Source organism: Artibeus jamaicensis, unplaced genomic scaffold (genome assembly GCF_021234435.1).
Source record: "Artibeus jamaicensis isolate MK-2021 breed Jamaican fruit bat unplaced genomic scaffold, CSHL_Jam_final contig_470, whole genome shotgun sequence".
Classification (NCBI taxonomy): Eukaryota; Metazoa; Chordata; class Mammalia; order Chiroptera; family Phyllostomidae; genus Artibeus; species Artibeus jamaicensis.
The window spans coordinates 473,495-492,023 of NW_026521849.1; the positions used below are offsets into that span (position 1 = coordinate 473,495).

Below are 18,529 nucleotides of genomic sequence, written 5' to 3' on the forward strand. Positions count from 1 at the left end.
AGGGTGAGCAGAGCAAAGCAGACAGGGGCTGGGCTGGGGGCTTGGGAAGGCGCAGAGGCTTGAGTGAGAACTGGGGCTGGGGGAGAAGTCTGGGTCAGAGCCTGGAACTAGGGCAGGGACAGGGGCTGCCTCAGTCAGGACCTGGACAGGGAGTGCTGGAGGGGGCAGGGGTGAACGGGGTGGAGTTAGACCTACCAGGCAGGGGCCTGGCGGGAGGCTGGAGAAGCATCAGGGTAGTTAGTTGGGGCACTCTGTCTAACTCCCGCCAGTTCGCATCCCCATTCTTCAGTCCTTGTAAGCACCACCGGCCTGCTCTGTTGCCCCAAACCCCCATCCTCAGGCCAACCTTGTCCTTACTCCCACCTCCCCTCAAATTGGCACACCTAGGCCCACCCCTCAGACTAGAGGGAGGCAGGTGGCTGGGCTGGGCTGGCCTGGTCCAGCCCCAGCAAACCCTGCCCCACCAGCCAGGTGGCCTCTGGTGCTGCCAATCCCTTTGCCCGCCCCTCCCCACCCCTTTCCCCGCCTCCTACCCAGCCCCCTCCTCCTCAGGTGAGGCAGCCAGGCCTAGCAGGCCCCACGCCGCTGCCTCTGCCTCCTGGCAGCGCCACTACTGCGGGGCCATCATGCTCCTGCCCAGGCCTGGAGACTGACCCTCAACTGGCACCATCTCTCAGCTTCACCCCTATCCACCGGACCCCACGGTAAGGACCAGGGCCCTCAGTTCCAGTTCCCAGGACAGGGGTCACCTTACTCCCACCCAACCTAATGCTTACCTCCCAATAGAGGGACCCCAAGAGTGGGCTCTCTGACTTCTTTCCAAGGTCCATGGAGCAACCCCATCTTCTTCAGATTCAGAGATTGGGCCCCAGTCTCGTCCCCACTCAGACCTAGGAGTCCAGGCTCCTATACCCCTCCAACTTCATACCGTGGAGTCCTGACCCCCAAAGCCCTCTTTCCCCAAGACCCAGGATTTCAGGCCCCTGCTCGACATTGCAGTTTAGACCTCTAATCCCTTCCTCTCGAGGCTTAGACATGGGAGCCCCCAGCCCTGCAAATCCAGGTGTCCCCCTGGCCCCTTGTCAGACACTGACCCCATCCTTGAACCTAGCCTAATCTGTGTCCGTGATCACAGCGTGCTCTGGCCAGGGCCCAGGTCCTCCAGCTTCCCTGGATGGGCGCCGGGGACTGGGGGCGCTGGAGCTGGGCTGGGCTCCCCTAGGCCCTGCCTCTCCGTTTATCTCCCCACAGGTCCTGCCCCAGCCCAGGAGGTCAGCTGGGGAATCATTAACAAGAGCCCGTGACATGGCAGAGAAGGAGGGTGAGTCCCCCTTTCCCTGAGCCCCGACTTTGGCTCTAGCTGATGCCCACTGTGCTCTCTTCCCAACCCTCTGCCCTCTTGGAGCCCCTTCTCTCTGGCACTCCTCCTGGGCCCATCCCCACCCCCTTCTGAAGCTTTCTCTACCCAATTAACCATTAACCAAATTTTCTGTGAGACTGTGCCACCATCTGCCTCCCTGCTACCCCACGTGACTTTCCTGGCTCCCTGCCTCAGTTTCTCCTCACCCCTCAGCAATTCTTCAGCTGACCCTGGACCTGTCTTCCCTTTGGGGCTGCGGTGGGGAGATGGGCTGTCATGGTTAAGGACCCAGACTCGGGAGCTGAATCTTTTGGCCTGCATTTAAACCTGCTTCTGCTGCTTTTTTGTTGTATGATCTTGTGCAAGGGACATCATTTTTCTGGGCTTCAGTTCCCCTCTGGGTCAAGCATGGATCCTAAGGCTACCTTCCTACATGAAGTTTTGGGGGGCAGAGACAACAGCAGGGGGCTTAGCATGTCAGATGCTTGCCGTGAACCAGACCTTTCATGACAGAGGTCAGTGGACTTGGAAACCCAGGGATTCAGGACCCCCACCAATTTCAGACATTCCTCCTACCTTCTGACATGGTGGGCAAAAGAGCCGAGGGAGGACTTTGGACTCAGCAGGAAGGATGAAGAGGGGAGAGAGAGCAGAGAAACCACTCCGGGATGATGGAAAGAAGCCACTGCCGAGTGGCTGGTACTTAAGGGCTCTTGGCAGCCCCGAGCCAGGGCTTCCCACAACCTGGATACCTCTTAACCTCTTCTACACCGAGGAGCCAGCTGGGGGGGGGGGCAGCTGGAGGGGACTGAGGAAATGCGGCTTTTCCTTCCTGTCCTCTCCAGGTGGACTGATTCCTTCCCTTCCTCCTGGAATTAGGCTGTCTGGTTTTGATCCTGGAAAGTAGTACTTGCTAGCTGTGAGGCCCTGAGCAAGCAATATACCTAACTCTCTGGGCCTTAGTTTCATCTGTAAAATGGAGATGGTACTCATGCACATCTCATAGGGTGGTGGGAGTATTTAAAAGCAGAAAGCGCTGTGTGTGTCCTCTGAAATGATAAGTGTGGATCGCTGGCCTCCTTGGGTCTCAGAAAAGTTAGCCACTCAGTCCCCCAAGCATTCTGCTCCAGCCCAGGGTGCAGCCAGGCTCCCAGTGGCTCAGAAGGCCCTGTGCCCTTGCTAAGCAGGTGGACAGTGGAGCCCCACACCATCTGGAGGATTCCTTCCTGGAGCCGAGTGAAGGGAGTCACCAGGGTTGGGGCCTATGGGTAAATGAATCAATAAAGAAAAACTGAGTGTGCTGGGAAGGATAGGCAGAGGCAGGTCTGGGTACGGGGAGAAATGAAGCAGAGTAAGCTCCAGTGCAAGCCCAGGCAGCTCGGGCCCAGTCTTGGAGGGGAATCTGACTGGATGGTGTGGTCAAACCTGGACACAGATGCCAAAAGGTTGTGGCTCTGTGCTTACATCCTGTGTGATCTGGGGTTGGCACCTGCACCTCTCCAGGCCTCTTCCTCATCCGTAAGCCAGGCTAGTGATAACAATGATACCTTCCTCCTAAACAGTTACAAAGATTTAAGGAACTGCAGGACAGGGCTGGAAGCCGGCATGCGATTTAATAGCCAGTCGCTGCTTAGGTTTGTGTTATGTGCAGCTTGAGGGTCTTGGTGCTTCTGGTGACCTAGACTTGGAGGAGGTGATATCCGGGTTGTCATTCAGGATGAAGAGGGTGAAGGCAACATGTGCCACGCAGAGGAAAGAGCCTCACTAAATGTTGGGGGGTAACAACTGCTGGGAGTGCAGTGGCACATAGATAATTTGGGTATTTCTGGAGGTAAACTTGAAATGGAGATGGGAGGGTGATGAGGTGTCTGTCCCACTTTTTTTGATGAGCGGCAGGTGGATGCCTTGGCAGTGCTGGGTCCCTCCACAAGATGGCACTGGTGGCTATTCTGTGGTGGTTTTTTTTTCTAACTTTTAAGTCCTGAGGTTTCAGTTGCCTTTTGAAACCTTTCCCAGGTGTCTGACAATGACCCATATGGCCATCTGGAGGTTGAGAGAAATGTGTATTCAACCTTCAACTCTCTAACAGCCATGCTCATGTCCTGGAGTGGCAGGCACCCCAGGGTGAGGGTCTTAGACTCTGTCCTAGGGGACACTGGGGAGTCACGGAGGATTCGGTGTAAAGAAGGGGCAGGTGGGATTTGATATTTAGCAAGAGCCCCTCAGACTTCCACGTAGAGGCCAGCCAGAGGGGTGCTGAGCCAGGGTCGGATAGGGCTGGGGACAGGGACGGAGAAGCAGACAGGACACATTCAGGGGGCCTGCAGGCTGTGGAGCTGGTAAGCTCTGAAGGGAGGGAGGTGTCCTGCAGAGGAGGGACAGTCCTGAGGATGAGGGCCTCTGCAACGAGACCTGAGGGTTTGAGGAGACATGGAGGCCAGTATGGGACCTGGAGGGCGTGTGTACAAGACCTAGAGGGTTCCAGGGAGAGGCATTTAAGAGGCTGCATGACCTCTGGTCTGCAGAAGAGTCCAGGACTCAGGAGAGAAAAGAGAAACTGAGGTTGTGGAGGTGGGTGAGACAGGCTTGAAAGTGGGGGCGGGGGGGCATGAGAGGGAGGAGACCATAGCCAGCTCTGTGAATTCCAGATTTCAGGGAGCAAAGAGGTCAGGAGGTGGAGGAGGCACTGCCTGCCAGGAAAGTAGAGGTAGAGGCCTCTGGGTGTCCCAGAATTTAAATGAGGGAACTTTGATTCAGAAATTTAAAGTTGGGTCTGAGGGGGACTGAGACACGAAGCAATGAGTTGAGTGGAGTTTTAGAGACAAGGAGGTAAAGACATCACTTGTGAAGGTTTTGCATCTAAATGGTGGGGATAGAACTGTCCTATGAGGAGACAAGGGCAGCCAGGTGCCCCTGGAGGAGTGGAGAGCAGGCCTGTGGGAAAAGCTGGGAGGCAGCATGGGAGCTGGCTTACTGATTGTGAAGGCCCTATCACTCCCAAAGAATCATGTCAAGAATGGTCCCTCACAGGGTGAGAATACTTCCTGTCCCACTAGTGGCACTTCTTTGGGGGTTGCTGAAAGTCCCCTGAACCAGAGTGCCTGGAAGGAGTTTCCTCCTCTCATCCTGAGAGACATGGGTGGCAGCACTTTCTGCCCTGGCAGACACACTGAAGCTGCTAGGCTGGGCTCTGAGTGGCAGAGCACATCTGGACACAGGGGAACCAGGACCTCCCACAAGAACTGAGAAAATGCTTGGGTACAGAATTGGGAGCTGGGCCTGAGACACCCTCTTGATACATGGAGGGGTTTTCCAGCATAGGGCTAGGTTGGCCTGGCCTGGCCCACTTGGGCCTCTTGGGAGGGAGGGAATGTTCTCTCATGCCTTGACAGGAGCCGCTAGGTTCTCAAATTCTTAAGACACTCAGACAATGGCCATCCCAAGAAGGTCCTGAACTACTCTCCACTCTGTTCCTGACCCTGTGCCTATCAGGTATACTACCATGACCCAGATGAGACAGTGGGGTCTCCTGCAGCCCACCGTGTGTGTGCCCTGGGCCAAGGGCAGCCAGGTGCACGCCAGGCCCAGCTGAAGGCTTTCAGGAGCCTTTTCTCTTCGTTCCTCCTGAAATCCCCAGGTGCCTTGTTGCACTGGGGATAAAATCATCCTTACCTCAGGTCACCCGGCCTCTCCAGCTGGCCCCAGCCTTGGTCCCATTGCCTTCCCCAAATGCATGCCATTCTGGCCATATCAATGCCCTCTAACAGATCATGTTTATTCTTGCCTCAGGGTCTTTGCCTTTGCTGTTCCCTCTGTCCACAATGCTCTTCCTTGAGATCTTTGCACACTGGCCTCACCCTTCAGGTCTCAGCTCAAAAGTCAGTTAATAGGGAGGCCCTCCCTGAGCACCCCATGAAGCCACCTACCATGTCTTACAATACATTATTTTCTTCATAATCGTTGCTACAATCTGGAAGTTATCAAGTTCATTTACTTTCCTACTTGTTTACCTCTCCCTCTCATTTACACACATGGGATATGACCCCCGTGAGAGCCAGCATCTGCTCCGTCTTGTTTTTGGATGTGTCCCCAAGTCTAGAATGGTGCCAGGTACACAGCAGATGCCCCAACAGGACAATGAATGAATAAGGCTCTGTTTTACCAATGAGAAGACTGAGGCCCAGAAAGGGGAAGAAAGTTGCCCAAGAACACACAACTTTAATGATTTAAAAGCATTCATTTACTATGAACTTGCTGTATGGTAGGGACTACAGGAGAAGGTAGAATGGCTTAGTGGTCATACATTTGGGCTCTGGTTCCAAATCTGGCCAGGGTTCAGGACTCGGCACTGCCTTTTCCTGGCTGAGTCACTTCAGGCATGTAACTCTTGGAGCCTGTTCTCCCTGTATGGAAAGTGGGAATCCTCGCTGAGATAAGGACTGAGTAAGTTTGATAGAGTTAGAGCTGTACTTGGTGTACAGTAAGCACCTGATGAGAGTTTGGCTATTCCTATTATTTAAAAGAACTTGACTATTTAAAAGCATTATTTTCAGAGGTGAGTGCTAGATAGAAGCCACTTAAAAGGATGAGAAAGCCGAGGCTCGAAGAGGTGATGTCACTTGCCCAAGGTCTCAGCTGAGAGTGGGGAAGGCCAGTATTAAATGAGGCTGTCAGGTTTCCAAACTTGGGTTCTTCACCTTCAGGGGCAAACTTGACCTTGGAGCTGGGTCCTGTAGGGAAGGTCTGGATTTGGAGGGTACCCCAGACAGAGGGTCTGGAATAGTAGAGAGAAATGAGGCAGTGAGGAAATGCCAAACAGCAGGCAAGAGAGCTGCCAAGAGGGCAAAGCAGGGGTCACGGCCCCTAAGAGGCTCTAAAAATCTCTGAAAAAGTTAACAGAGGTGAGATCCAGGAAGAGACGGCCCAGTGTGATGAGGGAGCTACAAAAATACAGCATCACTGGGGAGGAGAAATTCCATAAGTGACAGGAGTACAGGCAAGGAGGCTGAGAGCTATCCCAGCCATGTCCATTCCCAGCTGCGGCTTTTGGGGAGCTGTGTACCTGGTTGTCCTCCCTGCAGGGACAGCTTCAGCCCAGCCCCAGGAAACTGGTACTGGGGTATGGCAGGCTCTACATGCTAAGTGAGCCCTGGGGGCAGGGCAGAGCTGGCCCTGAGCCCAGACTTTGCCTTGACATGCACAGGACTGGCAGTGGCTCAAGCATGGTGTCTGTTGCAGGTGGCCAGACTGTGCCATGTTGCTCTGGACCCAAGTTAGCAGCCCTCACTGCGGGGACCCTGCTGCTCCTGACAGGCATCGGGGCGGCGTCCTGGGCCATTGGTGAGAGTGGTCCCCTGCACCTCTACCCTCCCCTGCCCCCTCAGCCTGCCTGTCCTCACCTCTGCCTTCTCTGCAGTGACTGTTCTACTCAAGAGTGATCAGGAGCCACTGTATCCAGGTGAGTAAAGCAGGGTGGGACGCTCTGGGGAGCTGTGGAGGAAATCTGTATCTGGTGGGAGCTCAATGGAAGGATTTTTTGCATGAATGCATGAGTGCATGGAGAAAGGCTGGTAATAAAAGAACACTCATGCTGAGAGCTTGCTTTGGACCACGTGCTATTCCAAGCAATTCACTTGTGTAACCCAGTGTTTTTCAGACTCTGAATGTGTTACCCATTCATGCATCATGAAATTAAATTAGTGAGTTGAAAACCACATTTTAAAAAGTATGAAATAGATTAGACTAGAAAATATTGAAATGCATCTTTCTCAGTAAGGAAAACTGTTGTTAATCTTTTGTTTTGGTTTTGTAATGGCAGCACTGTTATTCTCTTCACTTTAAAGATGGGAAAACTGAGGCTCAGAGCCATGGACTGCTTTGCCCTAGAAAACAAGTTCAGGGACACATCAGAATGCAAAATTGTTTCTTATTGCAAGGCATAGTCAAAACAAGTCTGAAACAAGTGAACCCTTCTAACTGCCCTGGGAGGTAGCTTCTAGTATCTCGAGACACAGATGTGGAAAGTAAGGACTGGAGAGGACCTGCAGCTGGTCAGTGATGGGACCAGGAATAGCTCATAGGCTTGCCTGGTAGAGATGTGCCTGCAGCAGGTAGGAGAGAATGACCACACAGATATAAAAGCAGAAGCTCATTGTGGAATAAATGAATGAATCATCCCAAATGCCAACTCTAAGCTGCCGTTCTGTGGTGCAGGACAGCAGGAAGGAAGGGGAGGTTGGGTGCTGGGATGTATTTTTCACTCCAGTGAGCCTCATCTAGTTCTATAAAGGACTCAGCTCACATTAAGAGAACAAATAAAAGTCTAGACGAGGGAAGCCAACATCAGAGTTAGTCCTCATAGTCAGCACTTAGAGATAATTTATGTATGCCAGGTGCAGACCTTAGGCTTTGCAGGTATCAGTTCATGAAATCCTTACAACAGCCCATTTTAGCATTGGGAAACTGAGGCACAGAAAAGCCAAGTGACTTGCTGCAGGTCACAGAGCTGGTGAGCAGCAAGTCGAGGATCTGAACACAAGCAGCCTGGATCCAGCGCTTGTGCAGAACCACTACATGCTGAGTTTCTCAAAAAAAAAAAACAAAACAAAACCCAGTAAGCTGCCATAGCAAGGGCTCACCTATGCCAGGCCCTGGCTCTAGCCTTGGTACACAGTAGCCCTATGATGTTGGGGCTATCATTATCGCCCCCGATTTGCAGATGGGGGAAACTGAGGCCCAGTAAACCAAACTGACCTGCCCAAGACCTCATGTCACATAAGTGGCACAGCAGAGGGATCACGTGTCTGCTGAAAGCCCCTCCATGGCTCCCACAAGCACTGGCCTGAAATCCCAGCAGCTCAAAGGCTCCAAGGCCCTGGGCCAAGGGCCCTCTCTGCCCTCACTTCACCGTTGCTCCTGGTGCTCCCACACCCTCAAAGGACCCTCCTGACACCACAGCCTTTGTTCACCCATCTCTTCCCAGTTCACACCCAGATGCAGGTTTGGGGGTTCTGCAATGTCGCTGCCGAGTAGAGGGCCCTCTCTGAGTCTTGCTGTCCTCCTCTGTCAGTTAAAGGTGCGAATTAGAGGACATGATGGTCCATGCAGTGCTTGGCTCTTGGCCAACTTGGTGAACATTGGCTTTTGTGTTTCACCCTTTGGACTTTAACTTTCCCGAGTGAGGCCTTCCTGTATCTCCAGACTCAGTGCTCCCCCAAGCCCATGGCCATCCCCGCTGCCCCAGGTAAAACTCCTCACACTGCAGTGGATTACTTATTCCCAGTGAATTTTAGGAGGGAAGGGGTAGGTTTCTACCACCCCAGTGTCCTGAACATGACAGGTGCTCAGGAAATCTTTACTTAACTGAGAAGCACGAAGACAAATTGCCAAGATGAACTAACTTGTCCTGGGCTTCCCCTGGAAGGAAGGTAATCTGGCCACAGTTCTGACCCAACTGTGGCCAACACCAGCATCCTTGCACTTCAACTATACTTGGGTTTTCAAAAATTTGGGGTAATTACCATACACACACTCACACACACAAACCCTAACAAAAAACAAACAAAAAAAAACCCAAAACAATTCCCACCTTATTTTTCTGGGGTTGTCTCCCTTCCAAATATATCAAAAAATTTGGTTAGCAAACCAGCCGACCCAAAATACATTTTGCATGGCTTAAACTTATACAAATGAGAAGACGTTAAAGGTGAGAAGCAGTGACACAGAATGTGGCTTTAAAAATAATTAGAGAGGGCATTTTATATTCCCTTCCCACTCCACCTTCCCCAAAACACATTCATAAAGTGACAATGTTTTCCTAAAACATCACACTTTCTGCAAATCTGGAGCACTTATTTCAAAATAAGAATTCACCCCCCACTTGGTGTTTCAAGTGCCAAGTCTTGATTTTGGAGCTCATGGGGTGGTGGGTACCCCCTGCCCCCACCTCAGAGCAAGGGGCCATGGTTAAGACAAGACGGCCAGGAAGCTGTTTTTTTTAATTTTTTTTAAATTAAATGTATTGGGGTGACATTGGTTAATAAAACTACATAAGATGTGAGTGTACATTTCTATGACACGTGGTCTGTTACTGCATTGTTGCGTGCACCACCCAGAATCAAATCTGTCACTATATACTCCATCCCTTTCCCCCTGTACTATCCCCCATCCCCTCCCTCTAGTGACCTCCATGCTGCTGTCTGTGTCTGTGAGCTTTCTTTGTTTGTTTATCTTGTCTGTTCATTTGTTGCTTTTAATTTTGTATCCCACATCTGAGTCAAATCATATGGTCTTGACTTTCCGTCTGACTTATTTCGCTTGATATGGTATTCTCAGGACCCATCCATGTGACTGCAAATTGCACTATTTCATCTTTTCTTAAAAGCCAGGAAGCTCTTAGTCTGGGCTGTGGGTGAGTGTGTTCAGGGTGAAGACAAGTAAGGGTCTCTGTGAGGCACACAGTAGCAGGGAGTGTGCAGGTCAGCAGGCCTGGGTTTAAATCCTGGCTTTGCCCATTTTTAGGCCCTTGGGCAAGTACATCCTTTCTGAGGCTGTTTCTTCATCTGTGAGATGAGCATGGAAATGCTCTTTTCCTCCCAATATAGTGTTGGGATTGAAAGAATGTCCAGCTATGACTCACGGCATGAGGCCAGTTCACAGACGCCCACGTGGTGATATGTAGTCGATGTAATTATTGTTTCACCCTTAGGAGGGGAAGCTGACTGAGAGGCCATGTGAGGCAATGTTAAAAGCTTGGGATTTAGAGTCACCGGGCCTAAATCGCCCTACCTCTCCAAGCTCCTGCTTCCCCATCAGGAAGATGGTGATGATCTTTGTGGCCATAGGGGTCTGTTGAGGCCTTGGTTGAGGTGGCAGGGAGAGCATGTAGCATAGCAATGGCCCCCAGTATGTTCTCAGCAGGACAGGGTCCTCCCTGGAAGTCCTTGTCCAGTTCTGCAGGGCTTCAGGAAGACTCTCAGCTTGGGTGTGGCCTCACCGGGTTTTTTGGATGCATAAGTGATGTTACACTGGAGTCAGTTCCGCAGCATGTATTCTGAAAACCAGCCTTGCAGGAGGCCTAGGAAAGAAGAGATTCACAATTGTTCTTTCCCCAAACCTATCCTCCCCACCTTCCCCATCCCTGTCAGGGGCAACTTTGTTTTTCTAGTGGCTCAGACCAAACACCTTGGAATTGTCCTTGACCTCTCTCTTTTCCTCATCCAATCTGTCCCCAAACCCTGTGGGTGGACCTAAACTCTCCTCCCCCTCCACTGCCTTCTCTGGCCCAGCCTTCATCCTCTCCCTCCTGGACCTCACAGCTGCCTCTTTTCTGGTCTCCTATTCCCCTCCCTGCCTCCAAAGTCTGCTCCCCACATGCAGTCAGAGGAAGCAACCAGAGTCAGGTCAGGCCCTCTGGGCTCAGAGCCTCCCCAGCTGAACCTCACTCTTGGTAAAAGCAAAGTCCTGATGTTAATCCAGTCTGTCTCCTGCGTCATCTTCCCCTTGCCTCCTCTGCTCTAGCCTACTTGCTATTCCTCAGCCCCCACCCCCAGCCATGGGATCTTTGTACTTGCCGTTCCCTTGGCCCAGTTCTCTGGTCCCTCACTTATCTTTGCAACTCTCCTCACTTCTTTCAAATCTTTGTTTACTTACCACTTCTTAGGGAAGTTTTCTCTTCCCAGGTATTGAAAATCACAACCTCCACTCAATCTCACTGCTCACACCAGCACCACTGACTCTACCAATGTTGATTTGTTTCCCCGGCCCTGTCTTTTGGGACACACAGTCTATTTTCCTCATCTGTCCCTTTCATTTCCATCTTACCTACTGGACTTTGAGCGCCACAGAGCAGAGTTTTTATCTGGTTTCTTTATTGCCTAAACTATAGCCAGCACGTACTGTTTGATGAATGTACATAAATACAACTAAGGGCTGAGACCTGGCTTAGGTGTGAACAAGGGTCCTCTGGCCACGTGTGGGGAGCAGCCTGGAAGGGACTGAGGGTGCATCAGTTTTTCAACACCACCAGCTCCAGACAATGGGTATCCCTCGCAAGCTCTATCTAGCCTGTACATTTGTGCCCTGCCCCTTCTCAGTTTGTGAGGGTGTGCTTGGTTTGGTGACTTTTTTATTGTTGTCTGTTCCCCTCACCCCAGACTTTGGCTTGGTGAGGGCTGTCTTAGTCACCTTTGTGTACCCGGCACCACCCCTTACAGTACTGCACATGAAGTGTGTATCTAGTTAAGAGTTAATGTTTGTTGAATGAATGAATGAATGAGTGAATACGACATCCTCTGCTTAGAAAATATTACTATGCACTTTAATGTATTGAAGGCTCTGACAAGTCCTGCAAACAGGGTAACTATCCTTTCCTCTTTTTTTAAATTTAAGGCTATAGGATATCTATTTAAATATTTTGGTAATCTGATGTATCAGTTCAGATTACAAAAGACAAAAGAAAAACTGACTAAGTGAAAAAGGTTCTTCAATTCTGGCTCCATCAAGGGGCTTGAAAACTGTTATCAGAACCCTCTGGGCTTTCCTCCATATTGGCTTGTTTTTCTCCTCAGGAAGGTGAACATGGCCCCAGCAGATCCACTCTCACACACCATTCTCTTAGGAGATCAGTTGAAACAGTTTCCCTCTTTCCAAATGTCCCAGCAAAGTACCAGACTTACAGCCCATGAGCAACCAGCATAGGAATCCCCTTGGAAAGAGGCAGTTCCCTGGTTCCAGCAGGGCCAGCCAAAGTCCCAGGGCCACTGTTCCTTGGTCTGACTTGAATCATGTGGCCTTCCAGACGCAGTCACAAGTGTCGGGGGCATGGGGTACTCTGATCAGTCCTGCCAGGACTCCGGACTAGAACCCCATAGCCATAGAATAGCCAGGAGGGATTGGGGTAGGAAGCTGACCCGTGTGGCCCATCTTGTCCCCATGCAGTGCAGGTCAGCACGGCAGACACTCGGCTCATGGTGTTTGATGAGACAGAGGGGACATGGCGGCTGCTGTGTTCCTCGCGCTCCAACGCCAGGGTGGCGGGACTTAGCTGTGAGGAGATGGGCTTCCTCAGGTACTGGGGTGCCCCTTGGAGGGGTGGCAGCAGGAGGGTGGGAGGAGCAGGCCTGACCCCCACCCTGCCCAGGGCACTGACCCACTCGGAGCTGGACGTGCGGACAGTGGGTGCCAATGGCACGTCAGGCTTCTTCTGTGTGGACGAGGGAAGGCTGCCCCACGCCCAGAGGCTGCTCGAGGTCATCTCTGTGTGGTGAGGAGGGTGTGGGCAGGTGGGAGCATGCACCCCAGGCCCTTCAGCTCCTGAGTTGTCCCACCTGCTCTTCTTCATCTTCCTTCTGTCTGTCTGAATTGGCCTTTTTGGTTCTATCCCCATCCTTCTTACAGTGACTGTCCCAGGGGCCGCTTCCTGGCTACCACCTGCCAAGGTGAGGCCCTGAAACTCAGAACCCTCTTCCTTAGACCAGGGTAAGGCCATGACCCCTTAGGTCACCCAAGGATATGGCCGTGTCACCTTCAGATACCCCAAGGGCAGGGTCTTGGCCCATCAGACACTCTCAAGCCGAGTCATAACTTCTTAGATCTTCCAAAGATGAGGCTGTGTCCTCTCAGACTCTCCTAGGGTGGTATGTCCACACCCCCTCTACCCCCAAAGCAGGGCCACGTCACCATAGGTCCTCAGAGATGGGGCGTGTCATCTCAGAGTTCCCCAGGGTGGGGCCATGTCTCTTCAGATCCCTCAGGTCCCAGTCATGCCTCGTCACACACCCCAGAGTAGGGCGTGTTCTCTCAGATGCCCTCAGACAGGGCTGGCCCCTAAGGCTCCAGGTCCCTTCCCCCACCCTTCTGACTGCCCCTTTTCCACAGACTGTGGCCGCAGAAAGCTGCCTGTTGACCGCATTGTAGGAGGCCGGGACACCAGCCTGGGCAAGTGGCCGTGGCAAGTCAGTCTTCGCTATGATGGAGCACACCTCTGTGGGGGGTCCCTGCTCTCTGGAGATTGGGTGCTAACAGCTGCCCATTGCTTCCCTGAGTAAGTGGCCCCCACAGCACCAAGGAGGGTGGCAGGGGTCAGCGAGGTAGGCTGTGCCCAGGCAGGCTGCCACCTTCCCCTCCTGTTCCCTGGTAGGCGGAACCGAGTCCTATCACGATGGCGAGTGTTTGCTGGTGCTGTAGCCCAGGCCTCACCCCATGGCCTGCAGCTGGGGGTTCAAGCAGTAATCTACCATGGGGGCTATCTCCCCTTTCGAGATCCCAACAGTGAGGAGAACAGCAATGATATCGCTCTGGTGCACCTCTCCAGCCCCCTGCCCCTCACAGGTGAGTCTGGGGGCTGAGCCTTGGCCTGGGGACTCTAGAGGCCAGGAGGTCAGAAGGACCAGGGTCCTAGGAGTCCACAGTGATAAAGGATATGCTTTGGAGAGTCACAAGTTAGTGTCCATCAAGAAGGAGTGATTAGTGCGGCCACTTTGTAACTAGCTGGCAGTACCTCAAAAAATGAAATGGAGTTACCACATGACCCAGCAATTCCACTCCCAGAGGACACCCCCAAAAGAAATGAAAACACGGATTCACACAGGAATTTGTGCACAAACACTCACAGCAGCACTGTTCACAACAGTCAAAAGATGGGAACAACCAAGATCTATCCTCTGACAAATGGGTAGGTAAAAATGTGGTCGATCCATACCATAGAATAATGTGGCTGCAGAAAGGAACAAAGTGCTGATTCATGATGTGCCATGGGTGACCCTTGAAAACATTACACTAAAAGAGAAGTTAGACACGAAAGACCACTATATGCTTCCATTTATGTGGCTGTTCAGAACAGGCTTGCCTGCAGAGAAAGCAAGCAGCCTGGTGGTTTCCAGACTGGGTGAGGACAGGGATGGGGAAACTAGGGGGTAATAGGTAAGAATACAGAGTTTCTTTTGGGGTGATGAAAATGCTCTAAAATTGATTGTGGGGGTAGATGCACCTTACTATTGCCCAGCATGCCACTTAACATCTGTCTGTGAACCCACCAAAAACCATGGACTTGTATGCCTTATGTGGGTGAACTATATGGTATATGAATTATATCTCCCAAAAAAGCTATTACCAAAAGATAACCAAAGGAAATGAAAAATGTTTTGAATATATGAATGAATCAGAAAGGTACTTAGGAGTTATTTCCCCTGCAGCTGCCCAGGGCATCCCTGTGCTTTTTTTTTTTTTTTTTCTAGACTTAAGATGGTTTCTTTCTTTTTTTTTAAATTTTATTATTGTTCAAGTATAGTTGTCTGCATTCCCCCACCCCACCCCACCCCACCCCACCCCATGCTTCCAACAAGAAAGACTGGCATGGGTCCAGCGTGCCTCTGACACTTGTCCAGGCTGGCCTGTGGGCTGAGGGCACTCCTGGGGCTTCACTCTCAGCAAGCCTCATCTTGGTCACAGTGATGGTGGTAAAAACAAAACCATAATACTGGTGACAATGAGCCTCCAGCAGGCAACAGTCTGAAATAACAATGAAATGATACAATAAAATAAAATGACAGGGATGAGAGTCACGAACACTGACACCTGCCCGGCACCTCCTGGGAGTCAGGTGCTGATCTTGGTGCCCCGCACACGTGCTCATCGGTTCTCACCGCAGCCTGGGAGGGCGGGTCCTTTCATGACCCTGTTTTCCATGGGAAGGGGCCCAACATAGATAAGGTAAATAATGCCTCAAATTTCCACAGCTGGCAAATGGCAAAGACTCGAGCCCAGGCCTCCTGGCGCTGGGCTCTGGTTTGCCAGGGAGGCCAGGACCATTTTGTAGTTTGCGTTATACTTATTTTTATGGCTATTATCTTTTCAATGACTCATGACACTAGTTTGCCATTTAAGAGAGTGATACATATTTTTTCTTTAAGACAAAATAAAGTCTTCTCTTCCATGAGAAGAGTGAGGGGTTAACAATGCTGAAGTAAGGAAGTGTTCAGGAGGCACAGGGGGATGGGGTGGGAATTGTTTGGTTTAAGATGCAGATACTTGCTGGGTGTATGATCTGGGGCATGTGGCTTTACCTCTCATGTGCCTCTCTGTGCCTCGTCTGTAAAATGGCTTCCTAGTATTATTGAGACAATAAAAAGGAATATGAGGCAAGAGCTCAGAGCGGTGCCAGCAGATAGCGAGCCCTCAGTTAATGTTAGCAGCCATCTCTATTGTCATTGTTTATTACTATTACCAGTTATGCGAGCATGTCCTGTTAGCTGGGCATGCTACTCAACATTTCACCAATTTCCTACTGCAAGCTCTGAGGGAAATGATTGTGTCCATTTTGCACCTGAGAGTCTGAGGCTCAGGCAGGGCTGCCAGGGCTGCTGTGTGGGTTGTGCCATACCTCAGGAGTGCCATTCTCACCATGGCCAGTGGAGACCTGTGTATTTATTATGATTTTATGCCAAGTGGGAGTCAAGTACCTCAAGACAGATACTTGACTTTTTCTGTTTCTCACAAAGTCATGCCCTATTGGGGTACAAGCCTCATGGGCCATGGTTAAGAACACAGGCTTGGGAACTGGGCAATCTGGGTTCAAATTCTGGCTTTGCCATTGATTCACTTTGAGACTGGAAAACTGACTTGGCCTCTTTCCCCCTCTGTCAAATGGGATGATAGTCACCCTTACCTTCCTGTGTTGATGGGAGATTAAAGAAATTGACACAGGAAGGAGCCTAATATAAGAGTGAGCTCTCAGTAGACAGCAACTTCTACTGTGGTTGTTATGAAAGATCGGAGGAAGGGGGGTGCTGGGGACACCCAACTGGAGGTCGTTGGATAGAGGTTGGTACCAGGTGGGGCTGGATCGGTGTGGTCTCTCTCACAGAATACATCCAGCCCGTGTGCCTCCCAGCTGCTGGCCAGGTCCTGGTGGATGGCAAGATCTGTACGGTGACTGGCTGGGGTAACACGCAGTACTATGGTGAGTCCTGTCCTTTGCCTGGCAAGCCACCATTAGGGGTACTCTGACCTAGGCTGGGGAAGGGCAGTCTGTCAGGTTGAGTCCACTTGGCCCCGGGCCACCGGGACACGGAGGAGACTGGGGTGAGCACAGGAGGGAGGGGTTATGCATGCCCCCCAGCTCTCTCCAGCCCTGCCTGTACAACCCCCAGGTCAACAGGCCGGGGTACTCCAGGAGGCCCGAGTGCCCATAATCAGCAGTGATGTCTGCAATGGCCCTGACTTCTATGGGAACCAGATCAAGCCCAAGATGTTCTGTGCTGGCTACCTTGAGGGTGGCATTGATGCTTGTCAGGTGAGGGATTGTGGGGGCAGCCCCTGGCCCTGTCACTCCATAGATGGGAACACAGGGAAGTGGGTGGTCAGACCCTCTATCTCAGGGCCAAAAGGCTCTGTGGGACAGCCCAGGGCCATCTGAAAGGGGCTCCAGCCATGCCTCCCCTTCCCCTACCAGGGCGACAGTGGCGGTCCTTTCGTGTGTGAGGACAGCATCTCTCGGACCCCACGTTGGCGGCTGTGTGGCATCGTGAGCTGGGGCACTGGCTGTGCCCTGGCCCAGAAGCCAGGCGTCTACACCAAAGTCAGTGACTTCAGGGAGTGGATCTTCCAGGCCATAAAGGTGAAAGGTGGACCCAGACAGAGCCAGAGGACAGGAAAGTCTGGGACTCTCATGGGGGAAAGGAAGGCAGGGGTTTTCTGGAGACCTTTGCTCAGTCCTAGAAGAGGCACCCAGTGGAACAGATGGATTTCAAAGGGTTTTTTTGGGGAGAGGAGGTTAGTTGTGGGACTTTTGGGGAAGCCCCTCAGACCTCACAAGGTCCCCAACCATCTTTCCCCAGATTCACTCTGAAGCCAGTGGCATTGTGACTCAGCTGTGACCTGCTTCCCCTTGCAGCAAATGCCTCCAGAGTCCAAGTTGACCTCGCTGGCCTCAGCCCCACATGGTGGGATCCAGCCTGGGCCTGGGATGGAACATTTTTCTTCTTGGGCCTGGCCCGTAGGTCCAAGGATACCCTCCCTCCAGGGTCCTATCTTTCACAGTGGTAGGCCCACTCAGCCCTGGGACCACCCGAGCCTCACCTTCCTGACCCCCATGTAAATATTGTTCTGCCATCTGGGGACCCCTATCAGAGTGTTTCTGATGGCAGGCTGTTCTTTAAATAATAAAGATGGGTTTTGATTAATGTAGCCTCTGAGATAGCAAATATAAGAAGCAAGGAGGACATTTAGGGAGGAAGGAAGTGAGGAATTAGGGCCTGGAACAAATCATGTAGGGACTGTGATTCTCTAATTCCCACTGGTTCACTTAACTGGAAATGCCCTGAAGCAGCTAGCTTCAGGTACTGCTGGATCCAGCTGTTCAAATATTTTTCACAGGACTATGCCTCATTTCCTCTCAGATCTGCTTTACTCTGGGTCAACTTCACTTCCAAGCAGCCTCCTCTATGAGCAGAGACAGAGCTGTCCCCACCACTCATCCAAACACTGGGCTAATATGCCATGTACCACTTGGTAGCCCCAGTGGGAAGGGAATGCTTCTTTCCCAGTAGCTGTAGCAAAAAAGCCCAGGCCTAGCTCTCACTGGACAGATCTTGGTCATTTGCTCATTCCTTATCTAATTGATGTGCACCTGACACATGAGATGTGGTCAGAGGTTTGACCCTCAAGAACTACATTAGTATAGGGGATCCTCCACCCCCAGATGGGGTGCTTTCTCCAGAAAAAAAAATGAACATAGATGACCCATTAAAAAATCTGTCTTTGGTCAATACAGGAAACAGGGCCCTGTAGGATGGAGACAGGAGCATCAGGCCCTATGAGCACGGCCTGTGACCCCCACATCTTCCTTCATCCAGGCCCAAGGTGGGGTCCCAGCTTCTGGTGCCCACTCTGTTCTCTAGAGCATCTGCCCATAGTGTGGGGGCTCAGTGGCCACCAGGGGGTACTACTGCTTCCGATCAGAAACTAAGGCTTTTTTTGCCTCCACTTGTCCAGGTGTTGCTGAAAACTAAATGCTCTGTAGGGCAACACTAATGCCTCATTGAGTGCCTGTTTCCTATGACTTTCAATGACAAAATTACAATGTTTCACCCATCAACTACAAGTTCTGAAACAATTTCCTAAAACACAGACACAGGAAATCACCTTTGAGTAACTCACTGTCTTGGAAAA

At 51.6% G+C, this 18,529-nt stretch overlaps 1 protein-coding gene across 2 annotated transcripts; it reads left to right on the forward strand.

The window, feature by feature from the left end:
• Window positions 1-539: 539 nt before the first annotated feature.
• HPN (hepsin) lies at window positions 540-17,545 on the forward strand. Of its 2 annotated transcripts, XM_037129512.2 has the most exons (13): window positions 541-704; window positions 1,252-1,321; window positions 6,599-6,700; window positions 6,777-6,818; window positions 12,299-12,428; window positions 12,501-12,623; window positions 12,758-12,798; window positions 13,238-13,403; window positions 13,500-13,690; window positions 16,224-16,319; window positions 16,510-16,652; window positions 16,812-16,976; window positions 17,197-17,545. In XM_037129512.2, exons 2-13 carry the CDS (start codon window positions 1,306-1,308, stop codon window positions 17,233-17,235), a joined length of 1,254 nt encoding a protein of 417 aa, XP_036985407.2. In that variant the 5' UTR covers window positions 541-704; window positions 1,252-1,305; the 3' UTR covers window positions 17,236-17,545. The 2 variants fall into 2 exon arrangements, with proteins under 2 accessions (XP_053523567.1, XP_036985407.2); XM_053667592.1 differs by lacking the exon at window positions 12,501-12,623 and having other exon boundaries at window positions 540-704.
• Window positions 17,546-18,529: the final 984 nt, after the last annotated feature.

Excerpts from the sequence above, each read along its gene's own strand:
- HPN (XM_037129512.2), top strand. Across the intron at positions 12,624-12,757 it reads CTCGAGGTCATCTCTGTGTG|TGACTGTCCCAGGGGCCGCT; the intron begins GTGAGGAGGGTG and ends TCCTTCTTACAG. Across the intron at positions 16,653-16,811 it reads GTGGCATTGATGCTTGTCAG|GGCGACAGTGGCGGTCCTTT; the intron begins GTGAGGGATTGT and ends TTCCCCTACCAG.